Below are 19,300 nucleotides of genomic sequence, written 5' to 3' on the forward strand. Positions count from 1 at the left end.
AACATTTAGGATATGGCGAGCACGCTTTGCTCAAGTGATAAGCTGCGACATGCAAAATCGTTTTGGTTTCTCTCAATGCATAATCATTAGTGTATATATTTCAAAGAGGTGATGATAATTGAATTTGTAAATGGGTGGTAATGGCAGTGCGAGTGTGGAGATAAGATGGGAGAGAGAGATACTTTGGCAAAAAACGGGTAGTAAGAGATTCTATGTTAAGGAGGTGTGCATTTGTTGTTGTTATCGTCTCTGATAGATTACTAAAAAAATGGGGTAGAGAAAAGGTCGGGAGAGAGGAGGAGAGTATTTATCGTTCATCTAGATTATGAAGTCGTTTGCCAATGAGGTATGTATCATCCCGTACAGCCTTGAGCCAGATGCGGAAAAGCTTTGTGCTAAGCACGAGCGTACCAACCAGAATAGCGAGACAGAATACCACCGGATAGGCGCATCGGAAAAGTGCTAATTGAAGTGCACCGTCGTAGATATTGAAAAGTCTTACTGCAGCCACTGAAAGCAATCCTGGAACAACAATAGCAGCGATAGAAGTGGCGACAAGCGGTGCGATGCTGGACCGGGTAATCTTCCAGGCATCGACCTCCCAGACATTACCGCCAACGATACCATCAATATATCGCTGCACAGGGTTATCGGGAAGTATGTACACAACGCCGTAGAAGATCCCCATAAAGACAACACCAAACGACCAGTCCTAATAGAGAGAGAGAGCGTGGGGATAAGCACCGCTGAAGAATCTTCCCATAGTAGAGCACAATTAGACAAGTAAACCCTACCTCCGATACATGAATCACTAATGCATCGTTTGAACTTGAGTATCGTATGGGCATAAAGATGTATACATCAGCCAAAATACCCAGCAAAAGCGGAACAGTGAAACCAAATGTTGCTGCAAGATAAGTTCCTTTCAAGAACTGCCAAGATATTAGGATTTTTACAAGAAAGTAAGTAAACATCATGCACTGGAAGCAAGATCTATATCTCTCGGAAATCTTCCTTTTACCTTCTTCATATTCTGCTTGATGTAACCGACAGTTGCCGAAATATCCACATCACCATGAGATCGAGCAAGCACATCATACTTTTGACCGATCCAGTTGATGAATGTGCTCAATAGCATCATAATGTATGCGCCGACGATGAATGCATACATATCATGCACTTGGGTTCCTGCCAAGTACTTTTCAAATACATGACGGCCCAATAGCAAAGGAGCGACAGTAAGGGAACAAGTCAAGACCGAGCCGGATACCCATAATAGGAACACGAAAGAGGCGACACGAAGCCGGAAATTTGGAGGGATATAGATAATCGTTGTGTTGTTCTCCAAATCGCCCGATTCAACTGCTGCAGGGTGTCCGAGTCTTCGTTCATTTTCGTTGATAGGCTCAAGGTTGATCGGGTCAACAGGCACGATCATGCGTCGATTGTCAGGTACAGGGACGCTGTCGTGCTTCGGTACACGGGCCAACGTGCCATCCCGTTTGAAAATGACAGATGCGTTGCCGTTGTTGTTATTGATTGCAACGTCAGCATATACCACATCAGTGTTGATGGGTGCTTTCCGACGCAAAAGCCAAGCTGTGAATGTTTTGCGTACGTGCGAGCCCTCTTCTTCGGGATACCGGCCATTGAACATGAATGAAGTCAGGCGAAGATGGCGTGATGCCGCTCGCCACCAGTCCGACATGACCTTTTTGCAGAAGTCTCGCGGCTTGATATGGGATACCAGAGGTGGAACCAAGAACTGAACGGCTATAAGATCCAAAGCCAATGTCGACAAAGGAGCACTATTAAAATAACACCGATAATTAGTTCCACTTCGTCTTTGATCCTTCTACTGTTATATGACTTACTCGAATGACCAGCGTAGCGGATAAACACCAGTATACTGACTGACGGCAAGCGTGACAGCACCGATACCAACGACAATTAGAATGCAGTACATCAATGCACTAGAGCCAATCTTGCGAATAAGCGTCAGCACAGGGCGTTCAATCATTTCTTGAACTGGATGGAACTGCGGGTCGTTCGGATCACGGATAAACCACATCACACCTGGACGAACTGTCTCACGTACAAGAGTGATGAATACAGCAAAATGGAACATGAAGCCGGTGCCAATGAACCAGTGCAAAAACGTAACCGAGTATGGATTTGCACGGAAAAATTCCCACCGACCAGCAATGGTTGCGTCTTCAAACAATGGGAATGTTGCAATATCAATCAGAACACCACATACAGTAGGGAATACGACAAGTTCCAGGACGATAAAGAAAAACACCTTGAGGAATACACCTTGTTGACGGATGATGTCATTGACGCTGTTGCCAGCCGCATTATGGGATGATACGCGTCGTGCCCGAGCAAGGTACCAGGAGCCAACAACGACGAGCACAGTGTAGCCCATCAAAATGCAAATACTGCGATCCAAGCCAGACTGTCCCAAAGCAAACCGATGCCAGCGTTCGAGGATCATTGATGCCGCTATCTCGACCTTTTCTTGGAGCACTACCAAATGTCCACTCCACGCGAAAATATCAATTGGAAGAACAGTGTGGATTGCACTACTAGTGCCGGTGGCGGTGGTAATGGCAGCAGCAGCAGTTGTTGTAGTAGCAGTCGGGGATGCGGAAATGGAATCAGCCATCACGGTTGCCGTAGATGTATACAAACTCGAGTGCTGAGCGAAGAAATCCGTAATATATCCGTCAACAATTTTGAGCGCCACCTGAACATTTTCCGGTAGCAATTTGGCTGTCCACGCAATCTTTGACCGAGTGTAGGGCATGCCATAATCAAGTGTGAAATCGACAATATGGTCAGTGATGAAGCGAAGGATCGAAATGGGTGTTTTCAGAAAGCTGATTGGTCGGATCTACATCCAAGTTGTATGATAGATGCACATACAGTTAATAATCATGCAGGCTAACTTATAATAAAAGGCAAGCTAACCAACTTCCAACTTTGAACCCCTATTAAAACCTCCTTTAATCACACCAAATAAACTATTTCCTTACCAAAATGACAAGTCGTCCAATGACATATGGTATCCATACGGCAACACCGAGACATAGACTGATCATCAGTGACATCAAAACTGAGTTCTGCAAGAGCATCCACATACTGCCACGCATTCCGATTGCTTCAAGCACACCGTCAATGTCTTCGCCAAGGTCGAAAGGCTCCTCGTCGTCAACTGCATTATCTCGATTGTCGTTTCCATTATCCCACTGTTCACGTGCTGGACGAGGAGGGGGTGGTGCAGGTGCGAAATTGCGGATATTGGGGAGTTGCTGCTGTTGCTGTTCCCTAGCGCCAATGTCGTTGTCAAGGTGATGGTGGAGGAGGTGCTGCTCCTCATCCCCATCCTCTTCTTCGATCTCGTCGTCGTCTTCTTCGTCATGGTGACCCAACAAAGGCTCATCAGCTGCTGGGAAATGATTCCCTGGTATATCGGCATCTGGTGAATCGGCAAATTCTGGTGCTCTCCATCGCAGTTTCGAGGAAGCATCCTCCCGTCTATTGTGTTCGTCTCTCCAACTAGCAAGCAACGATTGACGACTACTTGATGCAAGATCTTCTTCTTCCTCGGCGCTTTCGTTGATTTCTTCAAAGAATGCTCCCCCTCGATCATCCCGCGTCTTGCCCTTATTCCTGCTGGTAGTTGCAGTGGCGCTACTACTAACAATGGTGTTATTGCTACTACTGCTGGCGGTAGCCTCATTTTGCTGTTCAAGGATTGGTTCAGGAGATGAAAAAACATTCTCGTCGGTAGGTTGCGAGTCATCAAGGTAGTCATCGTCATTGTCGTCGTGATCATGGTTATTGCTTGACGAATATGTGTTGTCACTGCTACTGCTGCTCCGGGATGAGGTTGGCGGCAATTCCACAGCGCCATTAATCTCTTCAGTAGTACGATATCGTTGGTTCTCACCCATCATCCGTCTCCTCCGCTCGAGTTGTCGTGTAATATCGGCGAGATGTGCAGTTAGATCTTCTTGTTGCTGAGCTGTTGCGTCATCCTCGGGTTGAATTGTCTGGGCAACGTTGAACAGAAGATCTACGGCCGCCTGTTGCTGTGCAAACCGGTCATCGTTGTCGTTATTATGATCGTGAGCAAATTCTTCGTTGTCGTCGAGCATCTCGATACCCGTTTCGGCAGGAGTGTTCTGGATCACCCATTCCCGAAATAAGTATGCAGCAACAAAGACAATGATTACAAATGCAGTGATGATTTGACCTTCAAAGCATTCACTCAGAAATCCTCTGTTTAAATGATAGAAGAACACGATAAATTTAAAATAAATCACCTGATCATCGTTTCTTCCAACTGATATATTCCAGCCCCAGTTCCATGTTACGAAAGCTTACTTTATACTATAGCCGAACAGAATTGAGGAAGATGTGGGAGAAGACACGGTTGCGTTGTTGAGGGAGGATGATAAACTCGAAGACGATGATAATGACTCCTCGGCAAGTAAGGTTGCATTCTTGGCCAGCCTTTTTGCAAACCCAATGCTTTCTCCACTCCAAAAGTAAAACCGCCAAGTACATAAGGTTAAGAATGGCAAGATGACAAGCCAAACGACAACGACCAGCGCAGCACGGAAACAGGCCCACAGTAGTGCACCACACCGTCGTGCACACTGACGTACGAGGACACCTATCGGTATCCGATCAGGCATATCATCTCGATAAATCGGTGTAAATGTGAAAGGATACTCGCATAATTCGCAATACCTGAAAAATAGAGAATGTCAGTCAAAACAAACAAATGAATCATGCAAAGAATATAACTTACTTTTTCTTGCTATGCGATAACCACTCGAGAAGGCTTTATGTTTGTAGTACGATTGTAAAAAGAAAGGTTTTAGGTGTTAATGTTTTACTCAGATAAAGCTAATAGCTGAAACGACGATGAAAAGTCTATTTTCTCAAAAACTCTTACCAATCCTGATGCACAAATCGAATGCTACCAGAGCATTTACATGGATGGAATAAAGGGTGATCGTGTGTCGATTCACATCTGCAAACCCTGCAGATCTCTGTAAAAATTATAAGAATTCTTTTATAAGTCAAACCGCTTGCAATAAATGGTTCAAGTCACTAGGAGATTATGGGCTTCTAACACTTGCCGTGGTCGTCCTCCATCATTCATCAGTGTATTAAAAGTAGAAAAGAGACGCAGGTGTTCGATTAAAAAAAAAGTTCAACTGCAGAAACAATCTTGCTTTGATTCATACTCCGCTTTGCGTTCGCCTTGCTTTTTCTACTGATGTGACATCATGTTCCAACGCCAAAAAACCTTGTCCCGAAAGCTGGATCACAAGTTTTATATCATTCCCTTGATAGGAGTTTTCTGTTAGAGTTTTCAAGATGTTTGTGGCTCAAGGAAATCATTGATACGGAGAAGTTTAACAAAATATTCCTGCTTTACATCCAGCTGAGAAACCTGTGAGAGTAATAGTCGATGGCTTATGTTGTGTCAGAAAACACAACCACAGGCAACGCCCAGTTGCGATGCATTTTTGCTGTGTAAATGTTCTCGTACATAAGCGTGCAAATGTTATGGCTCTTCTTTAATTGAAAGTCCACTTGTTTGGAGATAAGTCAACTCATGGTAAGTAGTGATAATTTACGTAGATAGTAATATCGAGCTTTTAGCAGTACTAAATTCGACGTACCACAATTGGTGAGCTATTATGTCCTCTGAAATTTCATAGCTCATGGTGAATCCTGTACTTGTGTTTAGCTGATGGTTGATCAGCTCGCTAGCAGTCGTCAGTAATACAACAGAACTGGCCACTTTAGCTTATTGACATTACTCACTCTTGGCAGAAGCTCGCATTTGTCTGATCGGCTTAAAAAGGACTCACACAAAATCGATATACACTACTATTCTATCCAATTTGTTGCTGTAGATACATAACTATTCAATAAATGCTTGATATTTTCTTTAATGTTATATGATAAGTTTTTCTCCTTTGATCTTACATTTCATCTTCAAGGAAAAAGATCTACGCCTTGCTATTTGCGATTGAAAAGAAAATACCACATCTGCTACTACATCAATTTGATCGAGCACAGCTTTTCGCATACCTTTGCATGAGTGGAAACGATTCTTTTATCCCTTCACTGTCACTGGCTACCAAGTTCTTGCCAAGGCATATCTTTTACTTTCCTCTACATCAATTAGGACCAAAGTCTTATGTATGAGGTGACAGTGTAGCACAGGAGGGCCATCATTGAAAAAGGTCGCACCTCTAGCAATTTTCAATAAAAGTGCGCAGTGGTCCCCACAACCTGTTTTCGTTTCGTCATTTTAACCACATTACTTCAATTGTGTTAGCAGAGGAAGCACTCCAATGCAGGTATTATGCTTGGAAATTTTGGGCAAATTGAAGGCATGATTTTGATTCGTGGCTTTATTCAAGCTAAGGAAAAAGATTTACTCTTTGACGAAGTGATATTCAAAAGAAGTTATCAAAGCGAAGCAGCACGTGGTAAAGGTGGCAGGTTAAGTGTTCACCAAGTCATTAGAGATGTAGCTACAGCTTTAGGAAAGCCTAAGGCCCAAAGTACTCAACTACGTTTTTTATTCACTGCTGTTCTTGCATGTTGGCTGTTCATATATGCTAGAAATCTTTAATTCTCGTAGAGAATGTTTAAGAATTTCCTGAGGGAATTTGAAGTTCATCGACCTTCTCGGCCAGTCAGTGAGTACAAGCTTTCAACCGAGAGGCATTGACAATCTATGGGGGAGAGGTACCCAAAAAGAAGAATTTGATGTTGCTGGCTTTAGCAACTGCCATTTTCAATAGTTCCTGAGACCACTAATACATTTACCACTCCCACGAAGGCAACAGAGCCCTCTACCCTTTGCCTTCGTATTGACGATGACGGATACTCATCGTCCACCCAGATCTACAGGACGTAGGTCTTGGGCCAACGTCGTTCGCAACAAGAGCGACACTATTTTCACCGCCAATGGATTTGAGGAAACACGCCGTTCGCACCAAGCAGAGACCATCTTAGCCCGCGCCCTCAATGTTGATGCTGTCATTTTCGACTTTGGCACTGCCCTTCCGTCCAAATCAGAAGCGTATCGCTTGATCGCCACATTAGGCCCAGTGCATGGCGGATCGGTTATTTCTCGCACCCAACATCCAAAGGCACCTCTTCTCATCGAAGCTCGCTACATTGACCACGAAGATACACTAAAAGCAATAAACGACGGTGTAACATATCTGGACCACCCACAGCCTTATCGTGCAACAAAGGCCGTCTCCGTAGACGCTGAGTTGGTAAAGGTAAATTTCAAACACTTGCCATTTATATCTCCAGAGGCCCTGTCGGCCGGACTCCAGAACACCATGGAAAACTACGGCAAAGTCTGCCAAATTCGCCTCTACCGCGAGTCCGGGACTGGAATATTCGAAGGTGAAGCAACCGTAATTATTGATATCACTCCTCCTGACAACGCAATGCGCGACGATGGCAACCCGTACTACATGCCGCTGCGGCGTTTCATTGAATTTGACAATTGGGGTCAAAAATTCCCGGCTTCCTGGAAAAACTGCCCCCCAATCTGCCGGTATTGCTCAAAAGAGGGACACCGGGGCAGAGACTGTCCTAAGTTGGACCCTGTCGAATGTTACTACTGCCGCCAAACGGGACATATCCAACGCAACTGCAATGCCAAAAAAGCTGCTGATCAACGCACCAGAATCGACAGAATGGATGAGCACGAGCTACTGGCGTCCTTCGAACAACAACCCGAGCAACACCCTGGAGCACAGTCCTCAGCATCGCAGCAACCATCTCAACGCTCTGTATCACCATCACAACAGCAACCTGAGTCCCCAACACTAGTAGCAGGAACGACCACAACAGCTTGTGAACCAGCCGACGTCGACTCAAACTCGCACGCCGCAGATATTGACGATCAGACAGAACACCAACGACCAGCAGTTTCGGTTTCCTTCAGTGACGACAGTGACATGACGGAAGCCGATAAGTTCGAAAAACCCGCCCGACACTCAAGAGTCGATCTGCCGAGATCCCAAGAAGCAACGAACCGACAACAAACCTCAGTACACCGACCATAGCAGCAATGATACGCATCCCCTAGCCACAGTCAAGGACAACCTACGTGGCTCGACGTTAGCCACCATATCTGAAGGGAGCTCTCCGCCCTCTTCCGGTCTGCGATTATAAAGATTGTAACCAACTATGCAAGGGTGGCCTCCCTGAATGCCCGCAGCATTCTTAAAGAGGCCAACCCTACAACCCAATCTCAATTCACCGCTCATTTACGATCCAAAACGCTTAATATAGACATACTCGCACTACAGGAAGTATCACACACATGTTCCATCTCTTTAACCGACCATGACTTACAAAAACTTTCTCGTATATTTCCCCGTTCTTCCTCTTGCTTTACCAAACACTGTGGGCTCGTTTGCCTCAACCCCTCTTACTTTCTTTCTAATACCTATGTGACCCCCGATCAACGTTGTATTGTCTCCGATATTTGTGCCTCACATGGGGCTCTATGTCGTCTGGTGGTGATATACGCCTACGCGGATGCACACCGTCGACCAGAGTTTTTTTCTTCTCTCCTTACCTTGCCATGTTTTAGATCTTTTACGGTCTCCACCATCATCGTGGGCGATTTCAACTTGCACCTTCATGAAACCGTCCCTACTGGTATTCGCCCGTGGACACAATTTCTGCTTGATCGTTGCGTCAACTGTCTTTACCTAGACGATAGCGACATTTTATCACCCCCGACAGCCGCCCCTACGTTTTCTCGAGGGAATCACCGCACGACTATTGACTATATGTTTGCTCATACGGCACTACGCTCCCACATCATCCGAAACACGCAACAACTCACCAACCCAGCATGGACCGATCACGATATGCTCATGCTTGACTTGAGGACTCGCAACATCGACTGTGGCCCGGGAACATGGCGTTTCAACCCCCTTTTACTCGAACATGAAGACTATCAGTTACTCTTGCGGGAGTCTCTTAAAACTTTCTTTGACTATACCTCCAACGGCACCACCTCACCACAAGCGAAATGGGACCAGCTCAAGAATGTTATTAAGGAATCCGCTCTCCAATTCAGTCGTTCGCTCAGTCGCCATACCAAGAACCGCCTGTCCGCTCTCCATCGCCAACGACAACAACACCTAGTCAGTCCAACGCCCACCTCTCGATCGACCCTCCCAACACTTGAACGAGAAATCGCCCAGATCAATGAAGCCAAAACTCGTCAATTATTGCTACGCACAGCTACTCGCTGGCACGAGGAAGGCGAACGTAACAACAAGTATTTCTTCCGAGTGCTACGTGAACGCCACAATGCAGCTACTATTCAACAATTGCGTGATTTCGCCACGGGCGCACAGTTCTCTACCTCCGAGGATATCCTTCGCCATGCTCAGTCTTTCTATACCAACCTGTTCGCGCCGGAGCCGGTATCACCTCCTGCAATTGATAGCCTCCTCAGCTATGTCCCGGAAGACGCTCGGCTTTCCGAATCACAACAAACCAGATTAACCACCCCTTTCACAATGTCGGAGCTGGTCCTCATGTTGAAACACACTCCACTTGGAAAAAGTCCTGGCCTCGATGGTTTGGCATTTGAGCTTTACCGCCACCTCGCATCCCACGACGGCTTCATCCAGCTGCTTCTCTCTGTCCTTAATGGAGCACTTGAAGAACAACTTTTCCCGGACTCTTGGATGAAAACCCGAATGATCTTACTCTTCAAGAAAGGAGATCCACAACTACTGTCCAACTGGCGACCACTCTCCCTCATTAACTCGGACGCCAAAATCTTCACGAAACTACTGGCAAATCGCTTACAACCAATGATGGACACGATCATTAATCCATTCCAGACTGGGTTCCTCGCCAACCGCTTGATTTCCGACAACGGCTGGACGGTGCAGAATTCATGAGTCATGCGCACAAGTTGGAATCGACACAGGAACCAGTTGGCGTATTGATCGATCAAACAAAAGCTTATGATATGGTAAACAGTGAGTATCTCAAACAAACCATGGCAAGGTTTGGACTTCCCTTTTCTTTCATTGACTCTATTGTATCTCTCTTCTTCTCTACCTCCATTTTTCTTTATCTTAACGGCTGGCTCTCTGAGCCAGTTCGTCAGCTTCGAGGTTTGCGCCAAGGGGACCCAATTTCCCCATTACTCTTTAATATTGCTTTTGAACCCCTCCTTCTCTCCCTTCTTTCTGATTCCCTTCTACTCGGAGCACCCTTGGCGCCACTCCCCCCTCGAAGCAGCACTCATTTACACACCACTAGTCCAGTAAGAGAGTATCCACCGATCAAAATACTCGCCTATGCGGACGACCTTTTGGTCTTCCTGCACGGTATTGACGAGTAGGACCGATTGCTGACCCACATCAACACATACGGCCGCGCATCCAATGGACGCATCAACCTCAACAAAACCGTGGTGTTCTCTTTGTCTGGAAAAGCTCATCAACGGTGGATCTCACGCGTTGAAACGCTTGGCGCTCGCTGGCACGACAGCACCTCACCCCAAGCGCTAACATACCTCGGGTATCCATTGTACAACAATCCACACCAGCTCGCATCTTTCTTGGATAATCTCTACACCAAATTAGAACACCATATTGCTCTACTAAAACAACGCCATCTCTCCATCCAAGGAAAATCTATAATTGCCAACTCACTGCTACTCTCTCGACTATGGCATGTCCTCCGCGTGTGTATCGTCCCGGTCGAGTGGTTACAGAAATGTCAAAACTTAATTCGACAATACCTGCTCCCTTTCTTCCCTTTCTCTCGCCGGATACGGAACTACGGCGACTTCCCGCTAAATACTTGGTGAGCAAAGCCTACCGTACTACGGATACTGGCCACGGCCTACAACCGATCAACCACAGCCGGCCACCTAACATCGTCACTATGGTTCACACCCGCGTCATCCTGGGACAATGGCATCTCCACCCGACACTCGACAAGGCACTGCAACTGCCTCATCAACCGCCACCGCTCCACAGCACACCCCCTCACCACATCTTAGCTGCCTCATGGACACTGCCACGACCCTCTCTAGTCTACAGCCGCCCGACTCCACCAAATCCGATATATATACTACATATTTGTTGTTGTTTTTGAGCAATGATTTACTTTCGATAAGATGCAAGTTGCAAGTTGCGAATTATAAATTTCCTAAAATTGGTGCATGAAACGTAGAGGGCGCAAATTCATCAAGCGGTGTCTTGACGTCCTCGAATGCTTTTTTTGTCTATAGCATTATCCATTTCTGTTTGAGGGGCATATTCTTCTGACGAATGGTGTGGGTGGATGTTTTTATCTTTTGGCTTTGGAGTTAGTTCCGGGACCCTCCTTTTCAAGCTTACACCCGTCGAGGTCAATTACAAGAACTAGAGCATGATATCAGCTTTTTCATCCTGACAAATCGATCCTTTTCCTTTCGAGACCTATGGGACTTGCTTTTGGCTGGAGCTTGGGATCGGTGCGTTTTGAGACACCTTGAACTTCCTTCTTGCCAGAATATGATGGCTCGGTCGGGCGGGTAGTCTTGGGCATTTTTTTGGGGGGTAGGGAGGAGGGGTTAGATGTTTCCCGGTTGCGACCGCGCTCAAAGCATCCGGAATCAGGCAATCGCGACGTTTTTGATACCGTGATCCCAAGAGGGGCAATATCTGCAAGTAATTAGAGACTTGATTGCGATTATGGATGATGCCAAAAATGATACAATGCGTGAGAGTGGCAAGTCGCTCAGCATTGTCATTCTTGTTGAGCATCATGAGCACAGCAAACCCCTTGGAAGTGCAAGACGTGCTAGGCGAGGATGGCATGTGACATCAACGCCTTTTTCGATTACTATATGGCTTGTTGTAGCGTCAGTGACGTCATTTCATTTTTTATTGCGATCGTGTAGAAGGTCTACGCCAACATCCGAACCTGGAAAGAGATCTCTGCTGGCTGCGCGAAACAACTCTGATCCTTTGACCGGACGCGCTGTAGTATCAAAGAGTGGTTGAACTCTTCGACCTCGCGTCGCAGCAAACGAGAATCGATGTTTTGTTTTCAGCTGTCAATTGTCCCAATGTGTCCTTGACCATTGGAGAAGCACGTCTTATCAACGACGCGATCATGCGTTCACGGCGGATTTGAGACTGGTTCTAACGTACTGCTTGAGCATATGTTAGTTTCAAGCTGTCGCCTATTGATTTCGACGATGGTGTTGTCGTTTTTAGTAACCCCTTAAAGTTTGTCATGAGGTACAAATAATACTGCACTTTGTGGACTCAATTGTGACGCGTTGCGCAGCAACAAATTGCCTTGCCAACCATTCCCATGGGGCAACGCTTCTTTGACTGCTCCTCCATCGTTAATTCCTAACATGTCGTCCTCCAACCCTTCTAACGCGTCTACAACAGCAGATACAGCTATCAGCAACTTTCGTAAAGGTATTCTCGGGTGTTTTATTGTTTCTTCACACATATCTAATATAAACGCAATTCTACAGCTTTCAAAACATACCTCACCACGGAAACGGATGTTGTCTCTCTTAAGAAATTCCATCAGTTCACTCCCGAAATTATTTTACAGCACAGTAATTTCAAAGATGTCAAAGGCACGTGGAACCACTACTTCGTCGAAGCTGTGAAAGAACTCGGGGTAAAAGTAAGTCAACGTTGTCGTCTTTTTTTAAACTTTGCAGGTCGAGCCGCTTATTGACCAAGTAACCATAGAATTGGAACAAGCAGCAACCGGACTGGATAGCAATTATGCAAGAGCTTTTAAAGGTATAATACCGACAGAGAATTTTTGGCAGCTGATTTTTATTTAATATTTTATTATACAGCGCTCTTGTGGAGGACAGCTGCAATCGCCACCGTGTCCCTCTCCATCTAAAAGTAGTACCAAAAAATCGTCCTCCAAATCATCGCGTTCAAACGCAACTGACAAAACAGTAAGTCTTTTTTTGTGTGTGCTTAATTAATGTGTATGCTAATTTCATCTCTAACTTCGGTGTCTAGACCGTACTGACAAAAGCACAGTGGGACTCGTTTGAGCAAAAGTACCAGGCCATGGTTCCTGAGCGCAAGTGGCTCATTGATGGTATTTACGTCGAAGATGTGATCTACAAATTTGCCAAGACTCAGCTTTATGAACAGTAAGTAGTCTATTATATGTGGGTTTATCTGTAACCTGTTGGTTAACCACATTTTTAGCGCTGCGCACTCTTTCATTTTGGACCTGGGAGATCCCTGTTGGAAAACCGTTTTCACCACATCTCAACTTCAAGCAATTGAGCAACAAAATGCTCTTCCAGTTCCAGCTCTACCTGAGCATCTTAACGATTTTTTTTCCCGGTTCAAGGAGTTGGTATGTCTGTATATAAACTTTGTGAGAAATGTAGCGATAGATTATAACTTCAAAAAACTCATATAATAGACTGACATCAATGAGATCCACCACGTTGCCGACCATGCTCACTTTGACGTAGTCAGTCAGTTTGACGCTGACTGGGCGAAACGATGCATTCTTGACACAGTATCAGCGTATCGTTGGAGTGTGATGGCCCGACTGGCATCAAGGGGCAAAGAACGGGATATGCTACGGCTGTGGCGAGCTATCGACGATTGCTTCGATGATTTGGGAGTGGAAGTCCAACGGTACTGATCGAAGTAACAGTAAAAAGAGCACTGATATAAGAATTCAAACTTACAGTATTTTTGTCAATCAGAAGCGACCAACAATCTGCTGCATCATCAGCACGCCACAACGAAGAGAGTTGTGCGGCTGATGGCTCGATTAAACAGAAGGTTCACGGCGTTAAGCCTGACCTTATAATCGCAAGAAACATGCTGGAATTTGCTTCGGCTGAACATGATTATTTGAATGAAGCTGGAGTAGGAGCAAAAGAACTCGTGGAAAAGCTCGTCAAGCTGCCCAAAAATATGAAAGATATGATGCTGAGCCTTGCTGCGGAGATGGGAAATGACGAGGCGGGAATCCGCTCCCTGCGTATAGTAGGATTTTCCCATACTCGTAAGTGACTTTTACACTGCATCGAACAAGAAACGACAAAGAATAGTTTATTGACTAATTCCATAGACCTACGCGTTAACACTTCGGTCATGGATGTTCCAGCTGGTTACACCTGCCGCATAAAACACTTCGAAGAAATCCGAATACCTTGCGAGCTCAGAAATTTTTATAACACATATATCAAATTTTTAAAACAAGTTTATCGTCTGAAGGTTAGTGAACCGATAAAAATGAAAGTAGTATTTGAAGGATTAGTTTTCTGTATGTACTAACCATAAATTATCTAGCACATAATCAAAGCAACAATCGAAGCAGTGGAAAATTCACCAGCTGGTACCGATGATGAGGAGGAAGGATTTGTGTCCGTTTTGGCAAAAAAGCAGCGTAAGCTGATCATCCCTTCAGCACTGAATTACATCGAACCACCCACAGTCGTACCGCAGAAAAGAAACCGCGAGGATGATGAGCAGGACTCATCCAATAACAATTAAAACCTAGCACTGTATATTTCTCTCCCCATTTTCATCACTTTTTCAAGCAATCATCATCGATGAGATACGCGAGGCAATGGCTGGTTAGATGGGTTATTTACAAAGGGATCATTACGCACCCAACTTCTCGCGCCTGGCCTCCTTCAACGTTATATATTATTATCTTGATGCAGCAGGATATGTATGAGGGCCGCCATTTATATTGAGTAATTCATTTATTTGCCAGTACAAGTAATAGCATCTTTTTTACTATACAATAGGAACAGCAACCAACAATGAATGAGGTCGTTTCCTGTACCCGACAATGGTGGTAATAAATGGAGTAAAAAGCATACCATTGTGGAGTTCTTTGAGATCTATTACACATCCAAACTTTATATTTCTTGTTTACATTGACAATGATGGAGTATATCCGCATATACATTGAAAAGATCCACATTATTAAAGTACTACCACGTTATCTACTGCTTTTAGACCATCATTTCCATCACGAAACTGACGTTGCTCCCTAGCAGTTCCAGATGAAGGTGGCGGCGCACTATGCATTGTCTTGCTTGTGGGGCTTTCCGTTTACGTTCAAAATCACAACGACCATAAAGCCTGTCTGTCCATGCTCGAATCGCAGTTGAGGGTTGCATTTGCTGATGCTGTGGATCTCCTTGGTAAATTTTGACTTCGAGTAGAGACATGTGAAGTTCGACGTTGTATTGTCAATGATGGCCGACGGCTGCTGTCGTTGTTATTGAGCCCTTGTGCATTACTACTTGCTTCATCAGCTATTGTCTGTGCTACTGTGGCGGTGTTCGTCTCTTCTTCTTCATTACTTGACAGTGAAAGAATCCTTTGGCTATGAGGCTTTCCAATTTCTTCGCCTATTGCCGCCATCGTTGCAAATAGGAAGGCGAATTCCGTTGATAACCCGATAGCCAACACAACTGTCGAAATGCACGTTTTTTGCCGAAAAAAGGCTATCAGGTAGCCAAGGATCCCACTGTGTCGTGTGCAACCGGTTGTACTGATGACCATGTCAAACGTCATACGACATTGAGAGGCGCCTCCTCGATCATGCCTTTTTGAAAAAGTGTTATTACATTTACACAACTACAGGCACCCTTTTGCGATCGGTTTATATATCTATACCCTTACCCAGTAGTAGAGTACGAGATCGTCTCGCAACAGAAAATGTCAGCACAATACCCAATCCATCTTGATATCTCAAATGAAAGTATACGATGAATTGATTATTGACGCGTCTATCCAAATACTGTATCATCGGTGCTTGCAGATGCTGCACGTGCTTTCATCGACCACGGTTTACTTGTTAACTGAATTGATCAATTTTCTTTTGTTGCATATCGTCTTTAGTTAGAGCTGGAAGTGGAAGAGCATTTTGTTGCTCAATTTTTTAAAGTTGAGATGTGGTGAATCCGGTTTTCCAACAAGGATCTCCTAAGGTTCAAAATAAAGAGTGCGCAGCGTTAAAGATGTGGTTAACCAGTAGGGTTACAGATAAACCCACAGATTACAGACTACTTACTGTTCGTAAAGCTGAGTCTCGGCAAAATTGTATATCACATCTTCAACGTAAACATCACCAATGAATTATTTGCGCTCAGGAACCAGGACCTTGTATTTTTGCTCAAATGAGTATTCACTGAGAAAGATGTATAAATGAAGACGCGTGACAACATAAACAAAGACCTAAACATTACCTCAAATCTATACGGCCACGGCTGCAGTGAGGTACCCTTTGCGTCTTTACAAGCTTCTGCATGCTGTTATCGTTAAGTTCCAATTTTCCTCGTTCAGTATCAGACCGTATTTGTGAGTTTCACGTTCCCCTATTCAAATTAGCAGGAATGAAGCTTCGGGATTGCCATGTAGGTGACAAACTAGTTTGCACGTACGAATGTCACTTTTAAAAGGGGTTGAATCAGAAAAAAGGAAAGAAAACAAAACCTCCTAAGCTTGTTGACCATCCAAAATGCTACATAAAGATCGATTATATTTGGTAATGGATCAAGTACACATGAATACTACCGTCGACTCTGAGCACTTTTATGCTAATTACAACTTACCTGGTCGGAAGGGACTCTTGTAAGGCAGGTAATTCAATAGGCGAGCAAAAATTCAAATAGAAATCGCGAATGGACGCTGAGGGACTATGAGCCTCAACTACATAGTTATTCCACATCCACCACTCGGACAATACACTGGCCTCAACCAACACAGCGGTCCACTTCAGTAGAAATATGGAAAAGAATTACGAGGAAGAAACAAGAAGATCGCGAATGGACGCTGAGGGACTATGAGCCTTACTACATAGTTATTCCACATCCACCACTCGGACAATACACACAGCGGTCCTCTTTAATAGAAAGATTGAAAAGAATTACGAGGAAGAAACAAGAAGATCGCGAATGGACGCTGAGGGACTACGAGCCTTACTACATAGTTATTCCACATCCACCACTCGGACAATACACACAGCGGTCCTCTTTAATAGAAAGATTGAAAAGAATTACGAGGAAGAAACAATAAGATCGCGAATGGACGCTGAGGGACTATGAGCCTTACTACATAGTTATTCCACATCCACCACTCGGACAATACACACAGCGGTCCTCTTTAATAGAAAGATTGAAAAGAATTACGAGGAAGAAACAAGAAGATCGCGAATGGACGCTGAGGGACTATGAGCCTTACTACATAGTTATTCCACATCCACCACTCGGACAATACACACAGCGGTCCTCTTTATTAGAAAGATTGAAAAGAATTACGAGGAAGAAACAAGAAGATCGCGAATGGACGCTGAGGGACTACGAGCCTTACTACATAGTTATTCCACATCCACCACTCGGACAATACACACAGCGGTCCTCTTTATTAGAAAGATTGAAAAGAATTACGAGGAAGAAACAAGAAGATCGCGAATGGACGCTGAGGGACTATGAGCCTTACTACATAGTTATTCCACATCCACCACTCGGACAATACACACAGCGGTCCTCTTTAATAGAAAGATGGAAAAGAATTGCGAAGGAATAAGAGTATCTGATGAGAGTATTTGATGATTCGCAATTAATGGCGCCTTGCGATTTTTGAATACGTCACCAAGAGCCACGTGCCCCAGGTATATTTGGAGAGCGCGCCAGTCCGAGTCCGTTCAAGTAATGCCTGAACGGACCGCCCAACGATATTACGCCCGTTTCCGGGATAGGGAACCGTACTTCCAAGCCAGCTAAAAAGAAGCCTGGAGCAGTGCCAGTCCTATTTACTGATCATACTATATTTCTTCAGAATATTTATGACTCAGAACCTACCCTAACAATCAAGCAAGCGCAGGAAAAGCTCCATGAGCACTTCCAAGTGTTCATCACGCAAGGCGCATTACATTGCATTTTGTGAAGCACTGTGGCCTTACGATGAAGAAACTACAGAGGCTCCCGGAGTACCGGGTCTCCCTTGAAACCATTAGGAAAAGAAAAGAGCGGGTTCTCGAATCAAACCACAATACCGATTTCGATCAATGTGTTTTTAGCGATGAAGCAGGGTTCAATTTGCATTTGAAACGAACTCTCGGGCGATGGAGAAGAGGTACTCCTGCCAAGGCAATAGTCCTTAAAAACCGGTTGTGTCAACAAATCTATTCTGGGCGCTATTGCTAAAGAAGTTGTGGTAAATCTCTCGTTACGGAAACCACAAGCAGTGGTCCGGGGGGGGGTGCTCCTAGAAAAGAAAGTTGGAGGACGGTGAACAACGCCTTGGTTGTTAAAATCGGTACAAGAGCAGAACATTTTTGCCAATCCTTTGAGACGTGCTTCAAAGGACGATATCCATGGGAGGTTTCTTGTCATGGATAATACCAGAATCCATCGTACTCAGTTGTACAAAGAAACTGTTACTAAGCGTGGTTTCCAGGTGTTGCATCTCCTCCTTTTATCACCATTTTTGAATCCAATTGTTGATCAAAGTTAAAAGCTGGTGTCAAGCGCGAGCTTTTGACCAAGGCTGACTCTTCAACTCCACGTATCGTCGCATCTGCACATCAAGTTACAGCAGGCGATTGTAGACGCTAGATCGAGCATTCTAAATCTTTCTTCTCCCCATGTGTTCTGGAGCAGAAATGTTATGATTGTGTTTTTGCCTTGTTTTGATATTCCTTACCTTTTTTGCACTTATATATTTATACTACAAAATAATAAAACTATGATGTGAAGTAGAATAGCAAGCCACCATCTTATTACATCAAACGCTATGATAATAACACGTTCACGCCACGTTGAAAAAACAAGCCGCCATCTTATAATCCATCATGCGCCATGTTATTAATCTCTCGATGTCAAATCGAAAAAAAACGTCGCGCCAAGTAAAAAAACGTTTCTCCCGCCATCATGTGTTCCCCCCACCGCCATGTTGGAAAAAACTCAGCGCCATTATGAAAAAAAAATCATCCGCCATTTCTAAGAAAAAAAATGATAGCGTCAATTATTAGCGACTTCCTTTACCTATGTCCTGTCACATAATAAGCTGAGCCAAGATGCAATGTTATATAAATAAGTTTATATGTTGCATAATGTGTATGTGTGTATTCTCCCCTTCCAACCACCCCCAACCCTTATTTTTCTAACCCTTCATAAATGACCTAAAATGGACAGATCATCACGTAAGCTCGTCTGCTTGGGACCTCG

At 44.6% G+C, this 19,300-nt stretch overlaps 7 protein-coding genes across 7 annotated transcripts; 5 read left to right on the forward strand and 2 right to left on the reverse strand.

Annotated features, from left to right (window-relative positions):
* Nucleotides 1-9: 9 nt before the first annotated feature.
* On the reverse strand, nt 10-5,244 carry BDB00DRAFT_836412 (uncharacterized protein). Its single transcript, XM_053124481.1, has 9 exons — nt 5,157-5,244; nt 4,970-5,066; nt 4,823-4,855; nt 4,393-4,761; nt 3,039-4,287; nt 1,875-2,896; nt 1,022-1,808; nt 795-932; nt 10-712 (listed from the first exon to the last, which is right to left on the reverse strand). The coding sequence occupies exons 1-9, from the start codon at nt 5,173-5,175 to the stop codon at nt 308-310; spliced, it is 4,119 nt and encodes a 1,372-aa protein (XP_052976967.1). The 5' UTR covers nt 5,176-5,244; the 3' UTR covers nt 10-307.
* A 2,003-nt stretch (nt 5,245-7,247) lies between these two features.
* On the forward strand, nt 7,248-7,715 carry BDB00DRAFT_741702 (uncharacterized protein; the record flags this gene model as incomplete). Its single annotated transcript, XM_053118464.1, has 1 exon — nt 7,248-7,715. A coding segment is annotated over one exon (468 nt), but the record flags the coding sequence as incomplete, so codon positions are not given.
* A 310-nt stretch (nt 7,716-8,025) lies between these two features.
* On the forward strand, nt 8,026-8,596 carry BDB00DRAFT_979303 (uncharacterized protein; the record flags this gene model as incomplete). The annotated part of the gene is made up of 1 exon (XM_053129961.1): nt 8,026-8,596. A coding segment is annotated over one exon (213 nt), but the record flags the coding sequence as incomplete, so codon positions are not given.
* BDB00DRAFT_749717 (uncharacterized protein) lies at nt 8,268-8,555 on the forward strand (the record flags this gene model as incomplete). The annotated part of the gene is made up of 1 exon (XM_053118593.1): nt 8,268-8,555. A coding segment is annotated over one exon (288 nt), but the record flags the coding sequence as incomplete, so codon positions are not given.
* Nucleotides 8,597-10,579: 1,983 nt separating the features above from the next.
* BDB00DRAFT_768280 (uncharacterized protein) lies at nt 10,580-10,915 on the forward strand (the record flags this gene model as incomplete). The annotated part of the gene is made up of 1 exon (XM_053119727.1): nt 10,580-10,915. A coding segment is annotated over one exon (336 nt), but the record flags the coding sequence as incomplete, so codon positions are not given.
* Nucleotides 10,916-12,433: 1,518 nt separating this feature from the next.
* On the forward strand, nt 12,434-14,737 carry BDB00DRAFT_836427 (uncharacterized protein). Its single transcript, XM_053124482.1, has 9 exons — nt 12,434-12,527; nt 12,587-12,866; nt 12,926-13,033; nt 13,101-13,237; nt 13,296-13,449; nt 13,519-13,739; nt 13,811-14,115; nt 14,182-14,327; nt 14,403-14,737. The coding sequence occupies exons 2-9, from the start codon at nt 12,849-12,851 to the stop codon at nt 14,604-14,606; spliced, it is 1,293 nt and encodes a 430-aa protein (XP_052976972.1). The 5' UTR covers nt 12,434-12,527; nt 12,587-12,848; the 3' UTR covers nt 14,607-14,737.
* A 451-nt stretch (nt 14,738-15,188) lies between these two features.
* Nucleotides 15,189-15,644, reverse strand: BDB00DRAFT_875040 (uncharacterized protein; the record flags this gene model as incomplete). Its single annotated transcript, XM_053127290.1, has 1 exon — nt 15,189-15,644. The coding sequence occupies one exon, from the start codon at nt 15,642-15,644 to the stop codon at nt 15,189-15,191; it is 456 nt and encodes a 151-aa protein (XP_052976973.1).
* Nucleotides 15,645-19,300: the final 3,656 nt, after the last annotated feature.

Source organism: Zychaea mexicana (assembly GCF_025766255.1).
Source record: "Zychaea mexicana strain RSA 1403 chromosome Unknown BDB00scaffold_67, whole genome shotgun sequence".
NCBI classification, from domain to species: Eukaryota; Fungi; Mucoromycota; class Mucoromycetes; order Mucorales; family Lichtheimiaceae; genus Zychaea; species Zychaea mexicana.